At 41.5% G+C, this 20,702-nt stretch overlaps 2 protein-coding genes across 9 annotated transcripts in view; both read left to right on the top strand.

The window, feature by feature from the left end:
- cadm3 (cell adhesion molecule 3) overlaps nucleotides 1-3,640 on the top strand; it is a 99,216-nt gene extending 95,576 nt beyond the window's left edge. For all 7 annotated transcript variants that reach the window (XM_047806523.1, XM_027176793.2, XM_047806525.1 and 4 more), the window contains one exon: nucleotides 1,004-3,640. In XM_047806523.1, coding sequence (XP_047662479.1) covers nucleotides 1,004-1,122 — 119 coding nt within the window. In that variant the 3' untranslated portion in view covers nucleotides 1,123-3,640. The remainder of the gene's footprint in view (nucleotides 1-1,003) is intronic.
- An 871-nt stretch (nucleotides 3,641-4,511) lies between these two features.
- Nucleotides 4,512-20,702, top strand: part of kirrel1b (kirre like nephrin family adhesion molecule 1b) — a 48,002-nt gene continuing 31,811 nt past the window's right edge. Inside the window, exon 1 of one of the 2 annotated variants that reach the window (XM_047806358.1) lies at nucleotides 4,512-4,875. In XM_047806358.1, the coding sequence (XP_047662314.1) occupies nucleotides 4,824-4,875 (52 nt within the window). In that variant the 5' untranslated portion in view covers nucleotides 4,512-4,823. The remainder of the gene's footprint in view (nucleotides 4,876-20,702) is intronic. The other variant, XM_047806359.1, reaches the window with a different exon arrangement.

The following is a 20,702-nucleotide window of genomic DNA, read 5'->3' on the forward strand; positions in this document are numbered from 1 at the left end:
CTGTGTAGGCTCCAGTCATTCTGGAGCCAGGTGTGTGTGTGTGTGTGACACTGTGGAATGTAGCCATCAATAAAATCGTAAAACTGGGTTGCTCATCGGTTGATTGAAGAGTAGATGCCGAAGTTTAGGGTGCCTGGGACATGAAATCTAATGCCCCTTTTCCACCGAGGCAGTTCAAGTGCTGGTTCGGAGCCAGAGCCTAATTTAGAACCAGTTCTTTCTGTTTCGACAGCCAAAGCACCGGCTCCGAACCAGGAAAAGTGGTTCTTAAGTAGCACTAAAACGCTGCTGGTCTAGACTTAAGAACCGCTTGTGTACGGGGCTGGGGCGGGGCTACTGTTAGCGCATTTGATAATGTACCTTAAGTATACTAATGTTTAATACACGTTTACTTTACCGCGATATGATATATTATCAGCACATATGATAGTAGGTAGCTACATGTTAAGGCTAAAATTTTTTCTGTGTTAATGATAAAATAACGTTATGTACTTTATCGATTACAACCTCAGTTTATACAGATTACATGGAGCTGCACGTACACGTTTTATTCGCCGCGTTTGGATGCCAATGTAGGTTCGCAAAGCCATGAGCATTAACAGTAAAGCAACATCCGCCATTGTGTTTGTGTTTGCCACTGCTGCGCTAACGTTGCTGGGACACGTGACACGTATACAGTGACGTCACACTCCGCGCTGTGATGGCTTTCTAGCCGGTGGAAAGGCAAACCGGTTCTTAGAAGGTTCGCCGGTGGAACCAACTTTGAACCAGCACTAGCACTAGCTCTGAACCAGCACCCGGTTCTTTCCGGTGGAAAAGAGGCATAAATGACCCGTACCAGACGCTACCACTACTACTTCATTCTATTTTGATGTAGGCATGAGCCTACAATTAATGCATGTTTAAAATGTGGTATTTATGGCTATTGCACTGTGACTTCTGTTTTTCATTCTGGACTCTAAGTTTATCTATGCTTGTTATACACCTCTTAATTCTCTTTCAGGTACATATCTGACCCATGAAGCAAAGGGCTCAGATGATGCCCAGGATGCTGACACAGCCATCATTAATGCAGAAGGTGGCCACTCTGGCATTGAGGACAAGAAAGAATACTTCATCTAAGCATCCCTCCTTCGCACATCTTTTCTTTCTTCCCTTGCTTCAGTTCCTTTCAGTCGGAGGAAATTTAAAATGACGAGTAAAAGAGTGAACAAAAATCAAAAATGTGAAACTGAAGAAAGCAGAAAAATGATCAGTTTCAGGCTGTTGAAACCAGGGAGTTTGCACTGACATCAGTATTCAACTGTATACACACAAACACACACATGTGAACCCACACACACACACACACACACACACACACACACACACACACACACACACACACACACCCATATATGATCTCAGATTTATGCCTGTCCACAGTCACTTCATATGCCTCCTAGTTTATATTGAACAAAGGCAATATGATGACTAGAACATATAACGCAAAGCAGATACATGTAGAATTTAACACATACACATTTTCAACTTTCTATAGATTCAGTTTTATTTCCCACATCTACACATATGACATGCACACACACACACACACACACACACACACACACACACACACACACACACACACACACACACACACCTACACAAACTCAATGCAATCATGCAAAGCAGCTTCTGTGCTGTTACTGTATGGAACCCCAGAATAAATGTATAGATATATATAGATGATTATATAGCATTGTTTTTACTTGGGAGAACAGGTTCTGTGTGGTGTATATATACTCATGCTCTCTCTTCCCTCACTCTTTTACCTCTTTTCCCTTTCTCTCCATCACTCTTTCTAACCTATATATGTTTTTCTTATTCTCTCTGTCTGCATTTCATTGTCTCATATTATATAATATAGTCTAAAAGCCTGCCTGGTTTTCTTACATGTGTGAAAATGCAAGCTAAAAAAATCAATATATGGGGAACAAAAAAGTTACCATGAAACTGTCAGTACTACAAATATTGGTATGATTTCTGTTTACCTCCCACTGAGTTTCTGGTGTAACTGTTGGTGGCAATATTCAGTGTCAGCTGTCATCCCGGGACTATCATTATTATTATTATTATTATTATTATTATTAATCAATGAAATAAAGACCCTTTTCTTGTTAGCCCAGTACTTGCATCCCATAAATATCTGTGAATTCCTGTCCTTTGATGACAGGTGAATGAGCTAAAGCAGGGTACTGCATGTGCAAACAAAACAAAAGCAAGATGCTAGACTCTTCTGTCAACTGTACTTTTTCACTTTATTTTTTTTCAACTATCTTTTTTTTGGAGGTCTCCCTAACAGTGTTCTAACCTAGTTTTAGTCTGCGTCTTATTATTAGTATTTTGTCTTATGTCATACTTTGACATACTAGATCTGATCACTCCAGTATTATTTTGCAGCTAGCATCATTAAGGCTAGAAATGTTGAAATTGATTGTATGACAAATATCAAGCTGAGATATTAACCAAATTGTGCATCTCACACATGGCCAAAGTTCATGTTGTAAGAGAAAGAGACAATATAATATGGGATTATCTGAAACTCAGTGCATTCATTGGGTTAGGTTCACATTTATTTGTGAAGTGAATGACTTATAATGTCATAAAGGTCAAATTATTCCCACATTCCTCTAAATAGAGCTTATTCTCTGTAGAGCTGATCCATCACCAAAAGAGGTTAAAGTTTATATAGACTCTACAAGTATTGTCCAGTGTGAGAATACAGGACCATAACTCTTTCGGAATTTGCATTTAATGTTTTTTTAACACAACAGATCCAACTCTCAGGGCCATGGTAATAACTGATGAGTTGAACAAGGTGTGTTAAAATTGGTTACATTCATTTAGAAATGCAAACTGACATCATGCCTCCACACCCAACGTTTCCCAAATTGGTGCTCAGGGACTTTACGTATTCAGTATTTTATGTGGGTTGGTTCAGGTATGTTGGGAGCTGCAAGAAAGCAAAAAGAATAAACTGTCTGTGGACCTGGGTTTGGGAAACACTGCTTTAGACTTATCATAGATCATATGTTTGCAGTTGCAACCTTTCACCACTAGATGGTGCATTTTGTTAGACATCCACCTTATCTTCATCTTTCCTCTTTCTCTCTGGTACAGGTAGCAGTATTTGCGATGCACCTTATGTTAATGGTGGATCATTGCAGAGATTTAAATTATGTTTATCCATTTTTCTTTTTGTAGCTCTGTATACTATTAAGTGTAAATCGTTCTGTTTACTTTTTATTGTATGACTAGATGTCATAGATGTTATAGACATCTATATTAAGGTGTAGAATAGTATAGTTTCTGTGACTATTGTTTTAAATCAGCCATTTTGTATAATTTTATGTAAATAGTGTTGCCTTGAACAGTCTTCTCCTTACTGCAGTTGTTAAGTGCGCACTCACATACACTGACCCAATGAAAGGGTTTGAGAATTGTGTGCGTTCACTTTCCTATGTAATATGTTCATCTCCAACAGGCAAAGAAAACACAACATGTTGTTTTCCACAAACATTGTTAATTTGACTGTCTATGTTAGCGCTGTTTTGGAATGAGAAGTCTTCCTTTTCAATAAATATTCATATGTCATGGAGATTTTCCCACTGTTTATGCTTGCTTAGTCTTCTATCTGAACACGACATATAAATGGGACCCACCATATATCACTGAGAGGGCTGTGTATGAAAACTACTTTTGTGTGTTTGAGTTATTTTGACTCCAATATGAGAAAGACAAATGCACCAGTAACTTCAGCTAAAATAGTTGACCAATTATTTCAGCATACAGGTACTATACTATAACTAAACTAATAAACTAAACTACTTTAGAACTATTTAATCTATCTAGTTATAGCACTCTATAAAATAGTTATGTGTGTGTATATATATATATATATATATATATATATATATATATATATATATATATATATATATATATATATATATATATATATACAGTATAGTGCCACAGTATATGTTTTTCAGGATAGAGATAGATTTTTGCTTTTTTTCTTGTCCCCATTAAAAAGCTATGGTTTTTAGCAACATCTCTTGGGCTATTAATATTAATATAAATTAGTGTAAATAAATAAAACATAAACCAGTATAAAAATATGGCCCAGATCCAGTCTAGTCTTCTATCTCCTCTATGTAGCTGTCGTTCGTATTCCAGCTTTGACATTGAAAACTAACAAAGGACGAGAGGTAGAGAGAGAGAGCGAGAGAGAGAGAGAGAGAGAGAGAGAGAGAGAGAGAGAGAGAGAGAGTGTTTGTGTGTGTGTGTGTGAGAGAGAGAGAGAGAGAGAGAGAGAGAGAGAGAGAGAGAGAGAGAGAGAGAGAGAGAGACTACAGTACCACGCGCTGCCGCTAGACTAAATGGCGTTGTTGCCCTCCAAATTAAATTGAGAATTGCAATTGCAAAAGTGTGTGTGTGTGTGTGTGTGTGTGTGTGTGTGTGTGTGTGTGTGTGTGTGTGTGTGTGTGTGTGTGTGTGTGTGTGTTCTTTTTCGAGGACTTGTCTCGTTACTGATGGAGTGAATAAAACCAAAAGCGACAGAGCTACAGTAGACTGCACGCACATGCGCACGCACGCGCGCACATACAATGTGACGGGGAGCCGCACGCTGAATTGGAGGGACATGTGCAGGGAGACGCTTTGTGTTGTCACTAATTAAATGATCGCAGATCGGAGAGTGTTAACCTGAGAGAGATGAATTGAGGGTTTTCTTTAGCAACGGCGGGACGGACGGGTTTCTACCGGCGCGCCTCACAGCCATGGCATGGTTATGCATCTTAACTTTGGCCGTCAGTGTTCACGTTAACAAAGGTAAAGACTCGCAGTCGTGTTGTCTGTCAAAGCCGAAATTTTAGCTGCCATGAAATGAACTCATGCAACCTGATTATTATAAATAGATTACGCAAAATATTTAATTCTCTCTCTCTCTCTCTCTCTCTCTCTCTCTCTCTCTCTCTCTCTCTCTCTCTCTCTCTCTCTCTCCCCATATATTTGTGTAAGGATTTTTATGTGTTAGTCGTGTGTGTTACAGTATGTGTAGTAGTCAGCTTTCAGTTACTGCCAGTTATATTTGGACTAATGGGCCTAATCAGTGTTATCCCAGACATATTGTGTACGTAATGTTTGTATGTGTGTGTATCTCAGAACATAGACAATGTGTGTATTTGTGTGCATCTCAGAACATAGACAATGTGTGTATGTGTGTGCATCTCAGAACATAGACAATGTGTGTATGTGTGTGCATCTCAGAACATAGACAATGTGTGTGTGCATCTCAGAACATAGACTATGTGTGTATGTGTTTGCATCACAAAACAGACTGTGTGTGCATCTCAGAACATAGACTATGTGTATATGTATGCATTTAGAACGTAGACTGTGTGTCTGAGTGTGCATCTCAGAACATAGACTGTGTGTGTGTGTGGTGTGTGTGTGTGTGTGTGTGTGTGTGTGTGTGTGTGTGTGTGTGTGTGTGTGTGTGTGCATCTCAGAACATAGACTGTGTGTGTGCATCTCAGAACATAGACTATGTGTGTACGTATGTGCATCTCAGAACATAGACTGTGTGTATGTGTGTGCATCTGAGAACATATAACTATAACTTGGTACCCACAGTAGACTTTAAAATATTTAACAATATTTAAAAATAAATTTCGTCAAATTATATATATAATAATATATAAAAAACATACATTTGGTAAATGGTATCAATCCCCTTGTGTGTGTGTGTGTGTGTGTGTGTGTGTGTGTGTGTGTGTGTGTGTGTGTGTGTGTGTGTGTCCGTCGGGACCGGTGCGGACAGACCTGCTAGTCTACACGCCGACTGGCTCGTTCCCGTGAGCAAATTAACACCCACAGTGTTCAGTTAACTTTATACAGGCCTGGCAACATTATTCTATTATAATGTAACGCTCAGCAATGTTCGTGACATTCCGATAATCCTCAAGCTCGCGCCTTTCTGTTTCTACACGCACTTGGCCCACACCCCACTCCCCCGGTACGATATAACGTGCAATATAACGTTCGCAATGTACAGCATTGTTGGTTGGATTTATGGTGCCAACGCGCAGAATTTCACACGTGTAGATTTCCCACTTTAATTAGAAAGACACGGGCATTTAATAAGGGCGCTTGGAATAAAGGACGACTGCGTTTTCTCCACCCAACAAGTGACGCGCGCCTTTGTTGAGGCTCTCACTCCTTTCTACTCCTGCCTCTTTAGCGCAAGCTATTCTAATAGATTTAACTGAAGAAGACATGATTTCAGCCATGCTCTCTGGGTTATATCTAGGGATCATTCCGTTGACACTTTAATATGTACTACATAAAGGTGATATTTATAATTGCGCAATACTGACTGTAGCTCATCTGTTGCTAGGCACAATTCATCAATAGCAGAACAGCCACAAGTTAAAGTCACTAAGTTCTTAAATGGCCAATGAACCAGTGATGCATGTTTACATGTCTTTACAATGACTATATTAAGCAATATTTTAAGTGTGAATATCCTATGATGCTTATAGAAAGAATGTTGTGTGTTTCTGACACATTTAGCAGGCTACATCTGGCACATTGCTGTGCAATGCCCTGATTTACAACAGCAGGCCAGGAAAACATCTCACCACTAGCCTAGTAAAAGAGCTCTGTATTACTGTTTTCATGTAAAAATTATTATTATTATTATTATTTTTTTTTATTATTTATTTATTTATTTTTTGCATGGTAGGTTGAATGAGAGACATTAATTAATAAAGGATATTTTGGTAATAGTTAATAGTGGTGGAAACAAATGAGGATACTGGGAGAACAAGTGAGACAAAGAGACAGTGAAATGTTAGTGAGACACGTGTAATTATGGAAGGATAAAAGGATGGAGAGATGAGTCAGGTGGGAGGTTTAAACATGTCAGATATATATATGATACGAAGGAACAGGAGGATAGGAGGAAGTATGGAGTTAAAATGATGTTTTCTTTTCATTAGTTTCTTGCTGTTCTTTCATAAACCTTAACACATTTTGCACTGTCTAGATAAACATCTCACAGATTACTCTGCTGTTTTTTCTTCAAAGAAAAATATTTGTAAAAGTTTTTTTTTAGCAAATTCAAGACACCCTACTGATATTTTAGTGAATGTGTGATTATTTAAAGTTTATAATTGTGGAGTTTAAATACTTTCAGTTGGGTTAGAGTTTGTGTAAGCATTGCATATACTAAAATAGAGATTTTCAACAGATTTCAGTTTTTGGACATACAGTAGCATAGATTATTTATGACACAAATACACTCACTGTCTGATTTATAAAAAATACCTGCTCTAGCATGCAGTTTAACTAATCAGCCAATCATGTGGCTGATTATCATGCAGATACAGGTTAAGAGCTTCAGATAATCTTAAAAAAAAAAAACATCAGAATGAAGAAAAATTGTGATCCTGGTACCATATAGACTGGACTGAGTATTTGTTTGTTTGTTTGTTTGTTTGTTTGTTTGTTTGTTTGTTTGTCTGTTTATATTTATTCTAACAAGTACACAACACGGTGGTACCGGTATCTCACATCAGCGTATACAGCCACATAGGCCATATCACCTTATAATCTTTGGATATACGCATTCATACATAGACAGACAAAGTGCCAAAACAATATAATAATAGGAAATAATAATAATTAATATAATAATAATAATAATAACAATAAAAAATACAGCAGGGCATATCAAAGTAAATAACAGGGTCATTTTATAGACCAAAAATTAAAAGGATGTATCAGCTACTGAACATCATCCAGAAATTTCCACAAAGAAGACCAAGTTTGCCAAAAAGCATCTGATCTTTGATGCAGATCAAAAGTTAATTTTGCCAGAGGTAGAAGTGTTGGTCTGAGTATTTATGAACTGCTGATCTTTTGGGTCACTTTTAGAACTCATATAGTCACTTTTTACCACTGTGGTGAGCAGAAAAGCATCACAGCATACACTCAGCATCTAGCCTTGTGGTGGATGGGCTACTACAACAACTCTTAATGAGGTCTTCTGCTGTTGTAGACCATCCATGTCAAGGATGAGATGTCAGTGAAAAATGTGAATAGATGAACAACATCCTGCAGTGGTGCCATTCATTCACTGCCAACATGACTGCAAGGAGCTCCCAGTTACTTATGTTGTATTTACATTTGTTATATTGAGACAACTTGTGGGAGAAGAAGGACACTGTATGGAGCATAGGACCTCTCAAAGACTATGTGAGAGTTTTTGTGAAACTCACATTTTTCATACTTTACGTAGATCTGATTCTTGACTAGCCTGGATAGCACCTTTTTGACATGGGTGGGCACATGTCTCCTTCTCTGAGGAATAGATTAGAATATTGTTGAAATGACCTATGACAAATTTTCTCATATGTTGCTGCATATGCTGTAAGAGGTAAATTGTCAAGCATTGGAATGCTGCAGGAGATTAAGTTAGCACATATTCCATGTATAGTATTTTAAAGTTGTCAGAGGTAGTGATGATGACCATTTATCATTCATCCATGTCAGGCCCAGGTTTGTGAACTTGAGTTTTTAGGTGTGAATGTTTCAGAGCCTGTGCATGGATGTCGAGGGGGTATTGTAGCAGCTGAAGGGGTAGCTGAAGCTTTTTGTCAAGGGTGTCATCGATTAAGTTAGAATCAATCAGTGCTACAAAGTAACAGACATTTTTTGAGTGTGTGATCTGCTCTGGTAGCAATAAAGAATTGGGTGAGATGTGGTGTACAGTCTATCATTGTTCTGCTGTAGAATCTTGGCTCTTGGTCTAAAGAAGTGATTTGACCTGGCCCAAGTTGTATTAGCTCAGTGGAGTGGATCTCTTGGATGAGATTGTCGTAGCCTGTGTTCTTCATTTATTACTGAATATGAGATCAACACAATGAATACGTTGATGAGAGAGCTGACCATGGCAGATCACCCATTGCCTATATGCAGCCTTGAGAGCTGGTTTCTTCTTGACCTAAGTGTAGAGCAAAATTGGAGCATGAAGCCCCCTGTATCCTGCAATATTGACCGCTTTTTTTCTGGTGTTGGTTGAGCAAGGTAGCAGACAGGGAGTGTGCTGTTAAGGAAGCTAGTGTTTTTGTGAGGAAATGTGCACATGTGCTGTTTTTGCTCTCCAACAAGGCAGCCCTTTGCCACTAACCCCTGATGCAACTAGAAGTTACAAGCTGCATCCCTTGTGTGTTGAAGTACGGTGTTTGGTGTGTATTTTATTGAAGGACATTGCTGTTTGATATTCAGCCCATTTAAGTGAAAATTTAATATGTAGATATGCAGAAAGTTAACATTCAGTGTATAGAAAGAGCTGCAGAGAAGATGAACTAAGTCTTTTGCAAGCTTCTTTTCCATGTGACTGGGTTTCAAGTGCAAATAGGCTTTTTTGTGTGTACAGTTAATGATATCCTGGCTTAACCATGGTTATGGTAGTGCTTTAAGCCATTCATCAGTTGTCACACAACACAACAATTATTATGTATTTAAAGCAGATGGCCACATGACTGAACAATTATATTAGAAAAAATATTATATCTTTTCCACCAAGAGTGTAATATTATTTCCTTGTATACTTTCACATAGTTACTTTTATTTATAATATTTGATCTTCAGCCCCAGAAAAAAAATATGTCCAAAAAGCTGATTTTAACACATTAAAGTACATCTCTGTCATTACATACTTAATCCCTTTTCAAGTTCCCACTAGGTTTTTAATTAAAAAGCCACTAGTGATGTTAATCATTTTGCATAAAAAACACAATGCAAAACTAAAACAAGACTGAAATCCTGATGAAGGTGTGCCTCCACTTTCCAGTACCAATTTCTAATGACATTCACTTGCTTTCACTTTGTATAGTTTTTGCCTGTTCTTACACAACCACACACAGCAAGGTGATGTTTCTTATATGTAGTTATTTGTGTTTTTGTGGTAGTACAGTATTGAACTATATATTTTTGTTTAGTTTTATGTTTATTCATTATTATAAAGTAGCTGAAAAAATGTGTCACAGCATTTGAAGATCCCCATTATGGGTGTGTAGCATAAGTTTAACATCCTTTTATAACGTATATACAGTACTCACTAAATAACATTTTCCACAAATGTTATAGCTTAATGTACTATAGGTAGAGTATGTTCTGTATTGAGGGTTTGAAAGTATGTCTTAATGGTTCTTTATGGTCTGGCATCCCATTTAGGGTGTTTTTCCCAATATGTGCCCAGCATACACAGAATTGGCCCCGAAGCCACCATAACTTCAATAAATGAAGTCAGGCACTGATGTTAGGTGACAAGGCTTGGGCATTTCAAATCAGGGTTGAGGTCTATCTAATTGTATAGCATCGTTCCTGTTTCCCCAGTAATGCCAACACTCCTCTACCAGTGTTCTTGCAGGAATATGTGGTTTGACTGCTGTAATACGTTCTATCTCTTTGAGAAATAATTGTGACTTCATGAATCAAAAAATGTGTACTGTATGTCATATATATTATTCCTGTATTTGCATGTGATAATTTTTGCACAGAACTGTTTTTTCCATCCCACTATTATTTGCTCATACTATCATTTGTTTGCACATGGTATTTCTCAATGAGCATAGTCGTGGCCTAATGGTTAGAGAGTCTGACTTCTAACCCGAAGGTTCGAGTCTCGGGCCGGCCACAACTGAGGTGCCCGTGAGCAAGGCACCGAACCCCCCCAACTGCTCCCCGGGCACCGCAGCATAAATGGCTGCCCACTGCTCTGGGTGTGTGTTCATTGCTGTGTGTGTGCACTTTGGATGGGTTAAATGCAGGTCACCATATGTCACTTCACTGTTTCATTTTATTTCCGAAAAATAAAACAAATTAATAAAAAAATTTTTATGTGTATAGCATTGGTTCATAAAGCTAAGTAGCCCCAGCCATCCAGACCCATAGCATAGCATATAACATATACAGTATCTCACAGAAGTGAGTACACCCCTCACATTTTTCTAAATATTTTATTATATCTTTTCAGGTGACAACACTGAAGAAATGACACTTTGCTACAATGTGCAGTTGTGAGTGTACAGCTTGTATAACAGTGTAAATTTGCTGTCCCCTTAAAATAACTTAACACACAGCCATTAATGTCTAAACTGCTGGCCACAAAAGTGAGTACACCCATAAGTGAAAATGTGCAAATTGGGCCCAATTAGTCATTTTCTCTCCCCAGTGTCATGTGACTCATTAGTGTTACAAGGTCTCAGGTGTGAATGGGGAGCAGGTGTGTCAAATTTGGTATTATCGCTCTCACTCTCTTATACTGGTCACTGGAAGTTCAACATGGCACCTCATGGCTAAGAACTCTCTAAGGAACTGAAAAAAAGAATTGTTGCTCTACATAAAGATGGCGTAGGCAATAAGAAGATTGCCAAGACCCTGAGGCTGAGCTGCAGTACGGTGGCCAAGACCATACAGTGGTTTAACAGGACAGGTTCCACTCAGAACAGGCCTCGCCATGGTTGACCAAAGAAGTTGATTGCATGTGGTTAGCATCATATCCTTAGGTTGAGTTTGGGAAATAGACATATGAATGCTGCTAGCATTGCTGCAGAGTTTGCAGAGCCTGCAAACAGTTTGCTGAAGACAAACAGACTAAGGACAGGGATTACTGGAACCATGTCCTGTGGTCTGATGAGACCAAGATAAACTTAATTGGTTCAGATGGTGTCAATCGTGTTTGGCGGCAACCAGGTGAGGAGTACAAAGACAAGTGTGTATTGCCTACAGTCAAGCATGGTGGTGGGAGTGGCTGCATGAATGCTGCCAGAACTGGGGAGCTACAATTCATTGAGGGAACCATGAATGCCAACATGTACTGTGACATACTGAAGCCGAGCATGATCCCCTCTCTTCAGAGATTGGGCCAAAGGGCAGTATTCCAACATGATAACGATCCCAAACACACCTCCAAGACGACCACTGCCTTGCTAAAGAAGGCAGTGTAAAGGTGATGGATTGGCTAAGCATGTCTCCAGATCTAAAACCTGTTGAGTATCTGTGGGGCATCCTCAAACGGAATGTGGAGGAGCGCAAGGTATCTAACATCCACCAGGTCTGTGATGTCGTCATGGAGTGGAGAAGGACTCCAGTGGCAACCTGTGATGCTCTGGTGAACTCCATGCCCAAGAGGGTTAAGGCAGTGCTGGAAAATAATGATGGTGTGGCACAAAATATTGACACTTTGGGCCCAATTTGGACATTTTCACTTAGAGGTCTACTCACTTTTGTGTCCAGCGGTTTAGATATTAATGGCTGTGCGGATAAGCAGTAGAAGATGGATGGATGGATGGATGGATGGCTGTGTGTTGAGATATTTTGAGGGTACAGCAGATTTACACTGTTATACACTCACTACTACATTGTAGCAAAGTGTCCTTTCTTCAATGTTGTCACATGAAATTATATAATAAAATATTTACAGAAATGTGAGGGGTGTACTCAATTCTGTGAGATACTGTATGTCTGTATGGCTTATTTTACTGCTCTATAACACACTTCACAATTTATTTACCAATTCCTTTATCGCTGCTTTTTCAGTTATTCAGGTAAATAGTTTTTTATTATGGGAAGAGATAATATAGACTGACTATGCAACTGGATGATGTCAAACTTTTACTGTATGTGTACAGTTTGAAGTTGTGAGCTGAACGAGCAGATCAGGAAAAAAAATACTGAATTCTTAACTCATTTTGTTTTAAAGAAATCTGTTTCTATAGCAACGGTAAGCAGATATTTTGTCTAAACATGAGAAGGGGCGAGATGGGGAAAAGTAGGGGAGCACGGCAGGGACAGTTGCCATAGCAATGTAGCAGAGAAGCTGGAATGGGTGGAATCATACAGAAATGTAGGACTCGTTTAAAGTGTGGTAGCATGAGGTAAAAGGAGCTGTGGAAAAGGTGGGGGTGCTGATATACATTTACAGAATCAGGCTCTTATTAAAGCCTCAAACAGGTCGCATTACATTTTATACTACAAATATTACTGATTGTTTGCTTTCTACCATGGTACTAACGATCACAAAGCATCTTGGTTCTACTTTTATATCAATTATCTTTTAGATATGGATTTAATAGCATTGCTTGCTAATGGTTGGTTATTTCTTTGTGCTGAGTTTAGTGTCTTACAAGATACACCTGCAGCAGATTTTGATCTGGCCAGGTAAGGTGTTATGGTTGCAATGAATTATTAGGTTGGATCTTGAATGGTTGATACTTCTCATACTTGATAGAGGTTGATACAAGTTTAATACTTTCTACAAAAGCCAATACCAATCTAAAACAATCTTCAACACTTATTGTTAGAAAACCCTAATGGCACTGATTCAAGGCTGTATCATCATATACTGTAGTGTAGTATTGATTGGAATGAATGTGAAACAATAGGGTTGTTTTCCACTTGATATGTACCTTAAAAGCTACATTTAAATTGTCTATTTATGTATGCGTTGGTTACTTCTGCCTCACTGCAGATCTTATTATTGTTAACATTGCCTTATTTGCATTGAGATCTCCAAAAGAATGTTACCTTTGGAACCTCCCTGTGTAGTGTGAACCATAATTAATGTCCACTTTCTTAAAGAGCACACACACACGCACACACACACACACACACACACACACACACACACACACACACACACACACACACACACACATATTACATTTGCAAAGGCTGCAGTGCTGTTTGAAAAAGTAAACCTGTGTGTGCGTGCCTGTGTGTGCGTGCTTGCGTGCATGCGTGTGTGAGAGAGAGAGAGAGAGAGAGAGAGAGAGAGAGGTGGGGTGATGGAAAATACTGAGAGAAAATGGGGAAAGAAGATGGGAGCAAGAAAGAAGGGGAAGTGAAAGTGAGGGAGTGAGAGAAATGGGGTATGAGGGAAATCGAGAGGTGTATGATAAAGAGAGATACGAGTTGCTTCTTCCTTAATGTGCCTTTTGTGTTTTTAGCCCTGACTCTCTGCCTCTAGTGATCCCTCTTTTTAGTTACCATGGCAATGGCATGGTTCCTCTCTCCCTTTCTCTGTCTCAGCTTGCTTTCTCGTTCACTCGTTTCTGTGTTACCATGGTGATAGCTCTCTGCTATGCTACCTGCTTGCTCCTTCTTTGTGCTGGGATGAATGTTTTTGTGTCCACACCTCTATCTGAAGAGGCTGTCTGATTGCATCTGTGTATGCCTTTCTGTCTATCTCTCTATCTATGCATCCATCACTTTCTATCTCTCTTTTTATACCTATATATTTTTTGGTTTTGTCAGCTTATCTGCAGAGAGGCACAACATTCACAATTTCACAAATTTAATTGCAAGAATTCATGATTAATGCTTACTAATCCTTGATAGGACTCATATGCTGGGACAGTCAGTGTGTCTGATCATTAGCTAATGTTAGCTGAGTTTCTCTTTGGTATCTTGTACAAAAGTTTGTTTAGTACAGTATGTTGTACAATATTATGTTGTTTATATCAGAGCTGGATGCTAATTAAATTTTTTTCTTATACCAGCATTTCATTAGTTGTGATAAACTCTTAGAAAAGTGTCTTTGATGGTCTTTAGGGGCATCTGTGTATTGTATAGCATATCTAGGTTCCTACATGTAAATCAGAGTTAATGTATTCAATGATGGAGACTTTTGTACATCTCTTTGGATAACGGCGTCTGCCAAATGCTGTAAATGTAAATGTGTTCTAATTTTGAACGTTTCTACAGGGAAACATACTGTTCTTGGGTTCAACAATTTGAGGTAAAGATTTTGCAACTTTTAAGGTGTTTTTTCAGATGGTCAACCAAAGAACTATTTGGGATTGTGCATTTTATCGTTTTTTTCTGTATTTTTGAATATGCATAGTTGTTGGCTGCATTGTTGCATCTGCTTTGCTACCATTCTGCTATCCCGGCATTCAGTTTCTGCCTTTTTTTTTTTTGTCTGGCAACCATTCAGAACCAAATTTGTTGACATATAATGGGTAAGTATGCCAGTGAAGTTAGAAATTAAATAAAAAGTATCTATCTACCAAATCTACAGTAGGTGCTTCTTGGTGCTTTTGAATGTGTTATCTGTGTAAGTTAAATTTGTGAACACCAAAGCTGATCCAGTTTGTAAATCTTTCTGTCATGGCTTGGTCTGGTTCTTTTTTGTTCACTGAAACAATTGAGCCAATTATCAGTCCTATTCTGGCTCATATGATCAGAGTTCCAGCATTTCAGTGAATATAATGGTAGTCTTTGTTGTGTGAAATGTAGATCTTCTAAACATGGACAAGTGACATGACAGAAAAAACCATTTGCCATATAATAGAGTAATCATGAGTTCAAATACTGATCACTGGTTACTAGTCAAAGTAGCAAAGTTGGCCATGTTCTCTGGATAGGAGGGAAGTTACACATTCTCGCCTGTAACACTGAAATTAGCCAATCATGGTTGTATATGAGCTAATATATGTAGATTAGGGCAATTAACACCTTATCGGTGTCAGGGATCAGCCCGGACTTCTGGCCATGTGCTACTGTTGTTGTTGCTGTTGTCACGTGTCTGCCCCGCCTTCGTCTGCTCCTTCCTGTCTCCACACCTGATCTTAATTGTGTCATCATTGTCTTTCATATATAAGTGAGCCGCGTTGCCGATGGCAGCACTGAATCATTAGTTACGTTAGTTATGTTTGGTTGTTAGTCATTGTTAGTCATTGTTAAGTGTCGTCATCTGTATCGCTTTAGTTCTCGTCATTTACTGTCTTTGTCTTTATTATTTATTAAACCCCATTCATTTGAAGCTATCCTGTGTATGGGTCCGTCTCCTTCCTTCCCTGGTTGTGACAATCGGCATTTAGTACCTAATGCTGACCTGTTATAGCAAGAACAGCAGTTCTAAAAGATATGTGTTTCAAAGAAAGCATACAGTATTTGTCTTTTGAGAACCTTCTTTGTACTCAATCATGTATTGTATCAGGTTGTTTTCTTAGTCTGAACCCTTATATTGTAAATCATGAATATTAAATATTAATCAGTCTTTTGTAGAGTTACCCATAATTAATCTGTAGAAGATCTTGAGAGTATTGGTTTTGCATGCCTTGAAGAAAGCACATGGTCAAACCTCCCCAGGTGGTAGCCATTGCATGATAAGGTTTACAAGTGGGTGGGAAATTGCAAGACCAAACAGGGTTGTCATGATGGAAGCACCTGACTCACCCTCCGATTGCCAGCAGAGGGAACCGTCCCCGGAGTATTGACACTCCCTGACTTCCCATAAGCCACCTGCCAGGACTGATTACACCGCCACCTGCGGCCAATTACCTAGTGCCTATTTTAGGCGAACTTGAACTTCACTCCAGAGCGAAGTCTTGATTTCCTACGGCTATCATTCTGAGCGTTTCTAGTTATTCCTGTTTCTGGTTTTGATCTGTGTCTGTATTTTGCTTCTTGACTGTTTTCTGCCTGCCCTGACCTTTTGCCTGTTGTTCCGACTATGTTTTGCCTTACCCACGCTGTTGTGTTTGCCGGTTCTGAACTCTGCCTGTTTTTTTACGCTATTGTCTATTAAAAGCTGCAAATGTATCCTCAGTCTTATGACTCATCATTGAAGAAGACTTCGCCACCAAGCGATCCAGCAGCCATGGAACTGTCCACCCAAGCCCAAGAACTCGCTGGCCACCACCAACAGCTCACGCGCCTCACCGCACTCACGGGAGAACTCGTCACGGCACTGCGCGACCTGCAAGGAGCCTCCGCCGCACCTATGCCGCCAGTAGTCTCGTCTCCTACCCTGCCCACCGCCAGCGCAGTCAGCACTCCTCGGCTCACCTTCCCTGACAGGTTCAACAGCGACCCGGGGAAGTGTAGGGGGTTCCTCATGCAGTGCTCCCTATTCGTGACACAACAGCTCTCTCTCTATCCCACCGAAGAGAGCTGACCGGGAGAGCGCTCGAATGGGCGACGGCAGTATGGAGGGAGGATGGAACCGCGTTCCCGTCTTTCGAGCATTTCCTCGCCCAATTTCGCAGTGTGTTCGAGCACTCTGCTGGAGGAGAGAGCGCAGAAGAGCGATTACTGACCCTTTCCCAGGAGGGTTGCCTTGCAGAAGAATATGCCCTCACGTTTCACACCCTCGCTGCCCAGGCAGGTTGGGAGGAGAGACCTCTCAAACTCCTATATCGCAAGGGCTTGGACCGCGAGCTGCAGGCTGAACTCACATGCCGAGATGAGGGGAGGAATCTAGCCGAATTCATCAAATTGTCCATTCAAGTAGACAACCTGATGAGAACCCGTCAAGCACCCACATGCGACCTCCCAACCAGGACCCTCTCCTACTCGGCACGGCGCGGCTCGGAGGAGAGAAAACCCATGCAACTCAGCTACACTCGCCTCACCCCGGAGGAGAGAGCACGACGCATTAGAAGTACGGGGTAAAATGATTCACCTTATGGCGCATATTGATTCCGGTGCGGCTGGAAATTTTATGTCAAGGGATTTTGCCAAACTCCATAACATCCCACTAAAGAAATGCCTCTCTCCTGTAGGAGTGGAGGCGATAGATGGTCGACCGCTCGGGGAGGGACAAATCAGACACATCTCGGGACGTCAGACTACAAGTGGGCACCCTTCACCAGGAAATCATCCGCTTCCACATCATTCACTCTCCTCACCACGCGCTCATCTTGGGGCTACCCTGGCTGAAACTACACAACCCCGTCATCTCATGGCCTGAACCACGGATTACTAGCTGGAGCAGTTCCTGCACCCAACGCTGCCAACCCAATAAGGTGTCCCTCCAACTCAACTCCACAACTACCACGCCTACTGCTGCCGACATCCCCGGCCTCCCGTTGGAAAATATCGACCTGGCCGAGGCTTTCAGCAAAAGCAAAGACACCAAGTGGAAAATCGCCCTCTCGACTCAAACCGGCCTCTACGAATATTTGGTCATGCCATTCGGCCTTTCTAAAAGTCCAGCCGTATTTCAGTCTTTCATCAATGACATATTTCTCGACCTGCTAGATCGCTGCGTGATCATCTACATTGACGACATCCTGATCCACTCTGAGATGCTAGAGGAGCACGTACAGCATGTAAAAACAGTACTGAAGCGCCTGTTCCAGCACCATCTCTACGCCAAGGCTGAGAAGTGCGAGATCCACCAGACATCTACGTGTTTCTTAGGCTAAATCATCTCCGGCGAAGCGGTCGCCATGGATGAATCGAAGGTTCAGGCCGTGTTAACTTGGCCGCGACCCCAAACTATCAAGCAGCTACAGCGCTTTCTCTGGTTCGACAACTTTTACTGCCGTTTCATCCGTGGGTTAAGCACTATCATGGTGCCACTCAGCCTCGATGACCAAGAAGACACATCCCCGCCTCTCATGGTCGCCAGAAGCCGTCACAGCCTTTCGTCGGCTAAAAGAGAGTTTCACCTCGGCCCCCATCCTCCACCACCCGGACCCGTCCCAGCCATTCATTGTTGAAGTTGACGCCTCCAACACAGGCATCAGAGCCATTCTCTCTCAACGCCAGGGGCCGGCTAATAAAATCTTCCCGTGTGCGTATTACTCACAAAAACTATCACCCACAGAACAGAACTACGACGTGGGGGATCGCGAACTATTAGCCATGAAAGCAGCTTTTGACGAGTGGCAGCACTGGCTGGAGGACGCTCAGCACCCATTTACCATCCTCACCGAACCTTGAGTATCTCCGCTCCGCCAAACGAATGAACACTCGACAGGCACGCTGGGCTATGTTTTTTATGCGCTTTCACTTCACGGTCACTTACCGACCGGGATCCAAAAATACTAAAGCTGACGCACTGTCTCGCTTGTACCACGAGTCCAACCGAACCACACCTACTGAGCCCATTATCGCCAAAAGCCAGATTCTCGCTCCCATCCAATGGGACATTATGACGGAAATCTCCCGAGCCAATACTTGCTCACCGCCCCCCGCAGACTATCCTCCCTCAAAGACCTATGTACCCGAAGAACTATGCACGACTCTCCTTCAACTACTTCATGCCAAGCCCAGCTCTGGCCACCCCGGCATCTCGGGGACCGTGCACCTCGCACAGAACAAATTCTGGTGGCCGTCGCTATTTGAGAAACTTCGTTATGAACTGTGCCATATGTAATACGTCGAAAGCCCCTCACCAACTCCCTGCCGGACTGTTACAGCCGTTACCTGTCCCACAACGACCGTGATCCCATATAGCCGTCGACTTCGTCACGGATCTACCCAAGTCTGACAACTACATGGTAATTCTCACCGTCATTGACCGCTTTTCAAAAGCATGCCACCTAATCCCTCTGCCTAAACTCCCCATGGCATTTGAAAGCGCCGAAGTGCTTTGTAACTGTGTGTTCTAGTTTTTCGGCTTACCTGAAGACATTGTTTCCAACCGAGGTCCCCAATTCACGTCACGAGTCTGGTCGGCCTTCTTTAAACAGCTGAACGTTAATATCAGTCTCACCTCAGGGTATCATCCACAAGCCAACGGGCAAACCGAACGCATGAACCAGGAACTCACGCGATTCCTCCGCTCATACTGTCAAACCAACCAGACGGATTGGAGCAAGTACCTCATGTGGGCAGAAAATGCTCAGAATTCCCTCATTAAACCGGCCACCAGCATCACACCATTCCAGTGCATACTCGGGTATCAACTGCATCCGGATTATTGTCCCGGGCAGTGGGTCTGGCTCTCCACCAGAGACATCCGGCTCCACCTGCCGTGCAAAAAACTAAATCCCAAATACGTGGGTCCTTTCAAAATCATCGGACAGATTAATCCCGTGCCGTATCGATTGGCATTGCCACCCACTTATCGCATCTCTCCCACCTTTCATGTGTCACTCCTAAAACCGGCTGAGGGTCCAAGAAGCGAACGAGAGGAAAGAGCTAACCCAGCAGGTCCATCGCCCCTTCTGGTCGACGGCGAGGAGGCATCGCAGCCTACTGGATTCCAGACACCGGGGCGGACATCTTGAATATCTGGCCGACTGGGAGGGGTATGGTCCAGAGCAATGCTCTTGGGTTAAGGCGGGGGACATCCTCGACCCATCACTCACCACTGAATGCCATCGCAATCATCCAGACAAACCTGCTCCCCGGCCTCGTGGAAGACACGTCACACACGCCCTCGCTTCGGGGGCTCTGTCATGATGGAAGCACCTGTCTCACCCTCCGATCGCCAGCAGAGGGAACCATCTCCGGAGTATTGACACTTTCTGACTACACTTCCCATAAGCCACCTGCCGGGACTGATTACACCGCCACCTGCGGCCAATTACCCAGTGCCTGTTTTAGGCGACTGTTTTCTGCCTGCCCTGACCTTTTGCCTGTTGTTCCGACTACGTTTTGCCTTACCCACGCTGTTGTGTTTGCCGGTTTTGAACTCTGCCTGTTGATTACGCTATTGTCTATTAAAAGCTGCAAATGGATCCTTAGTCTTACTACTCATCATTACAAGGGTAGAGAACATTGATTATTAGCTATTTTACTTTGATGACGCGTTAGTGAATGAAATCCGAATTAGTCATTTTATTGAATGGATACAAATGACACTTAAAATACTAACATTTAATTCAGCTCTTAGCCGTGTATATACA

Source organism: Tachysurus fulvidraco, chromosome 22 (genome assembly GCF_022655615.1).
Source record: "Tachysurus fulvidraco isolate hzauxx_2018 chromosome 22, HZAU_PFXX_2.0, whole genome shotgun sequence".
Lineage (NCBI taxonomy): Eukaryota > Metazoa > Chordata > Actinopteri > Siluriformes > Bagridae > Tachysurus > Tachysurus fulvidraco.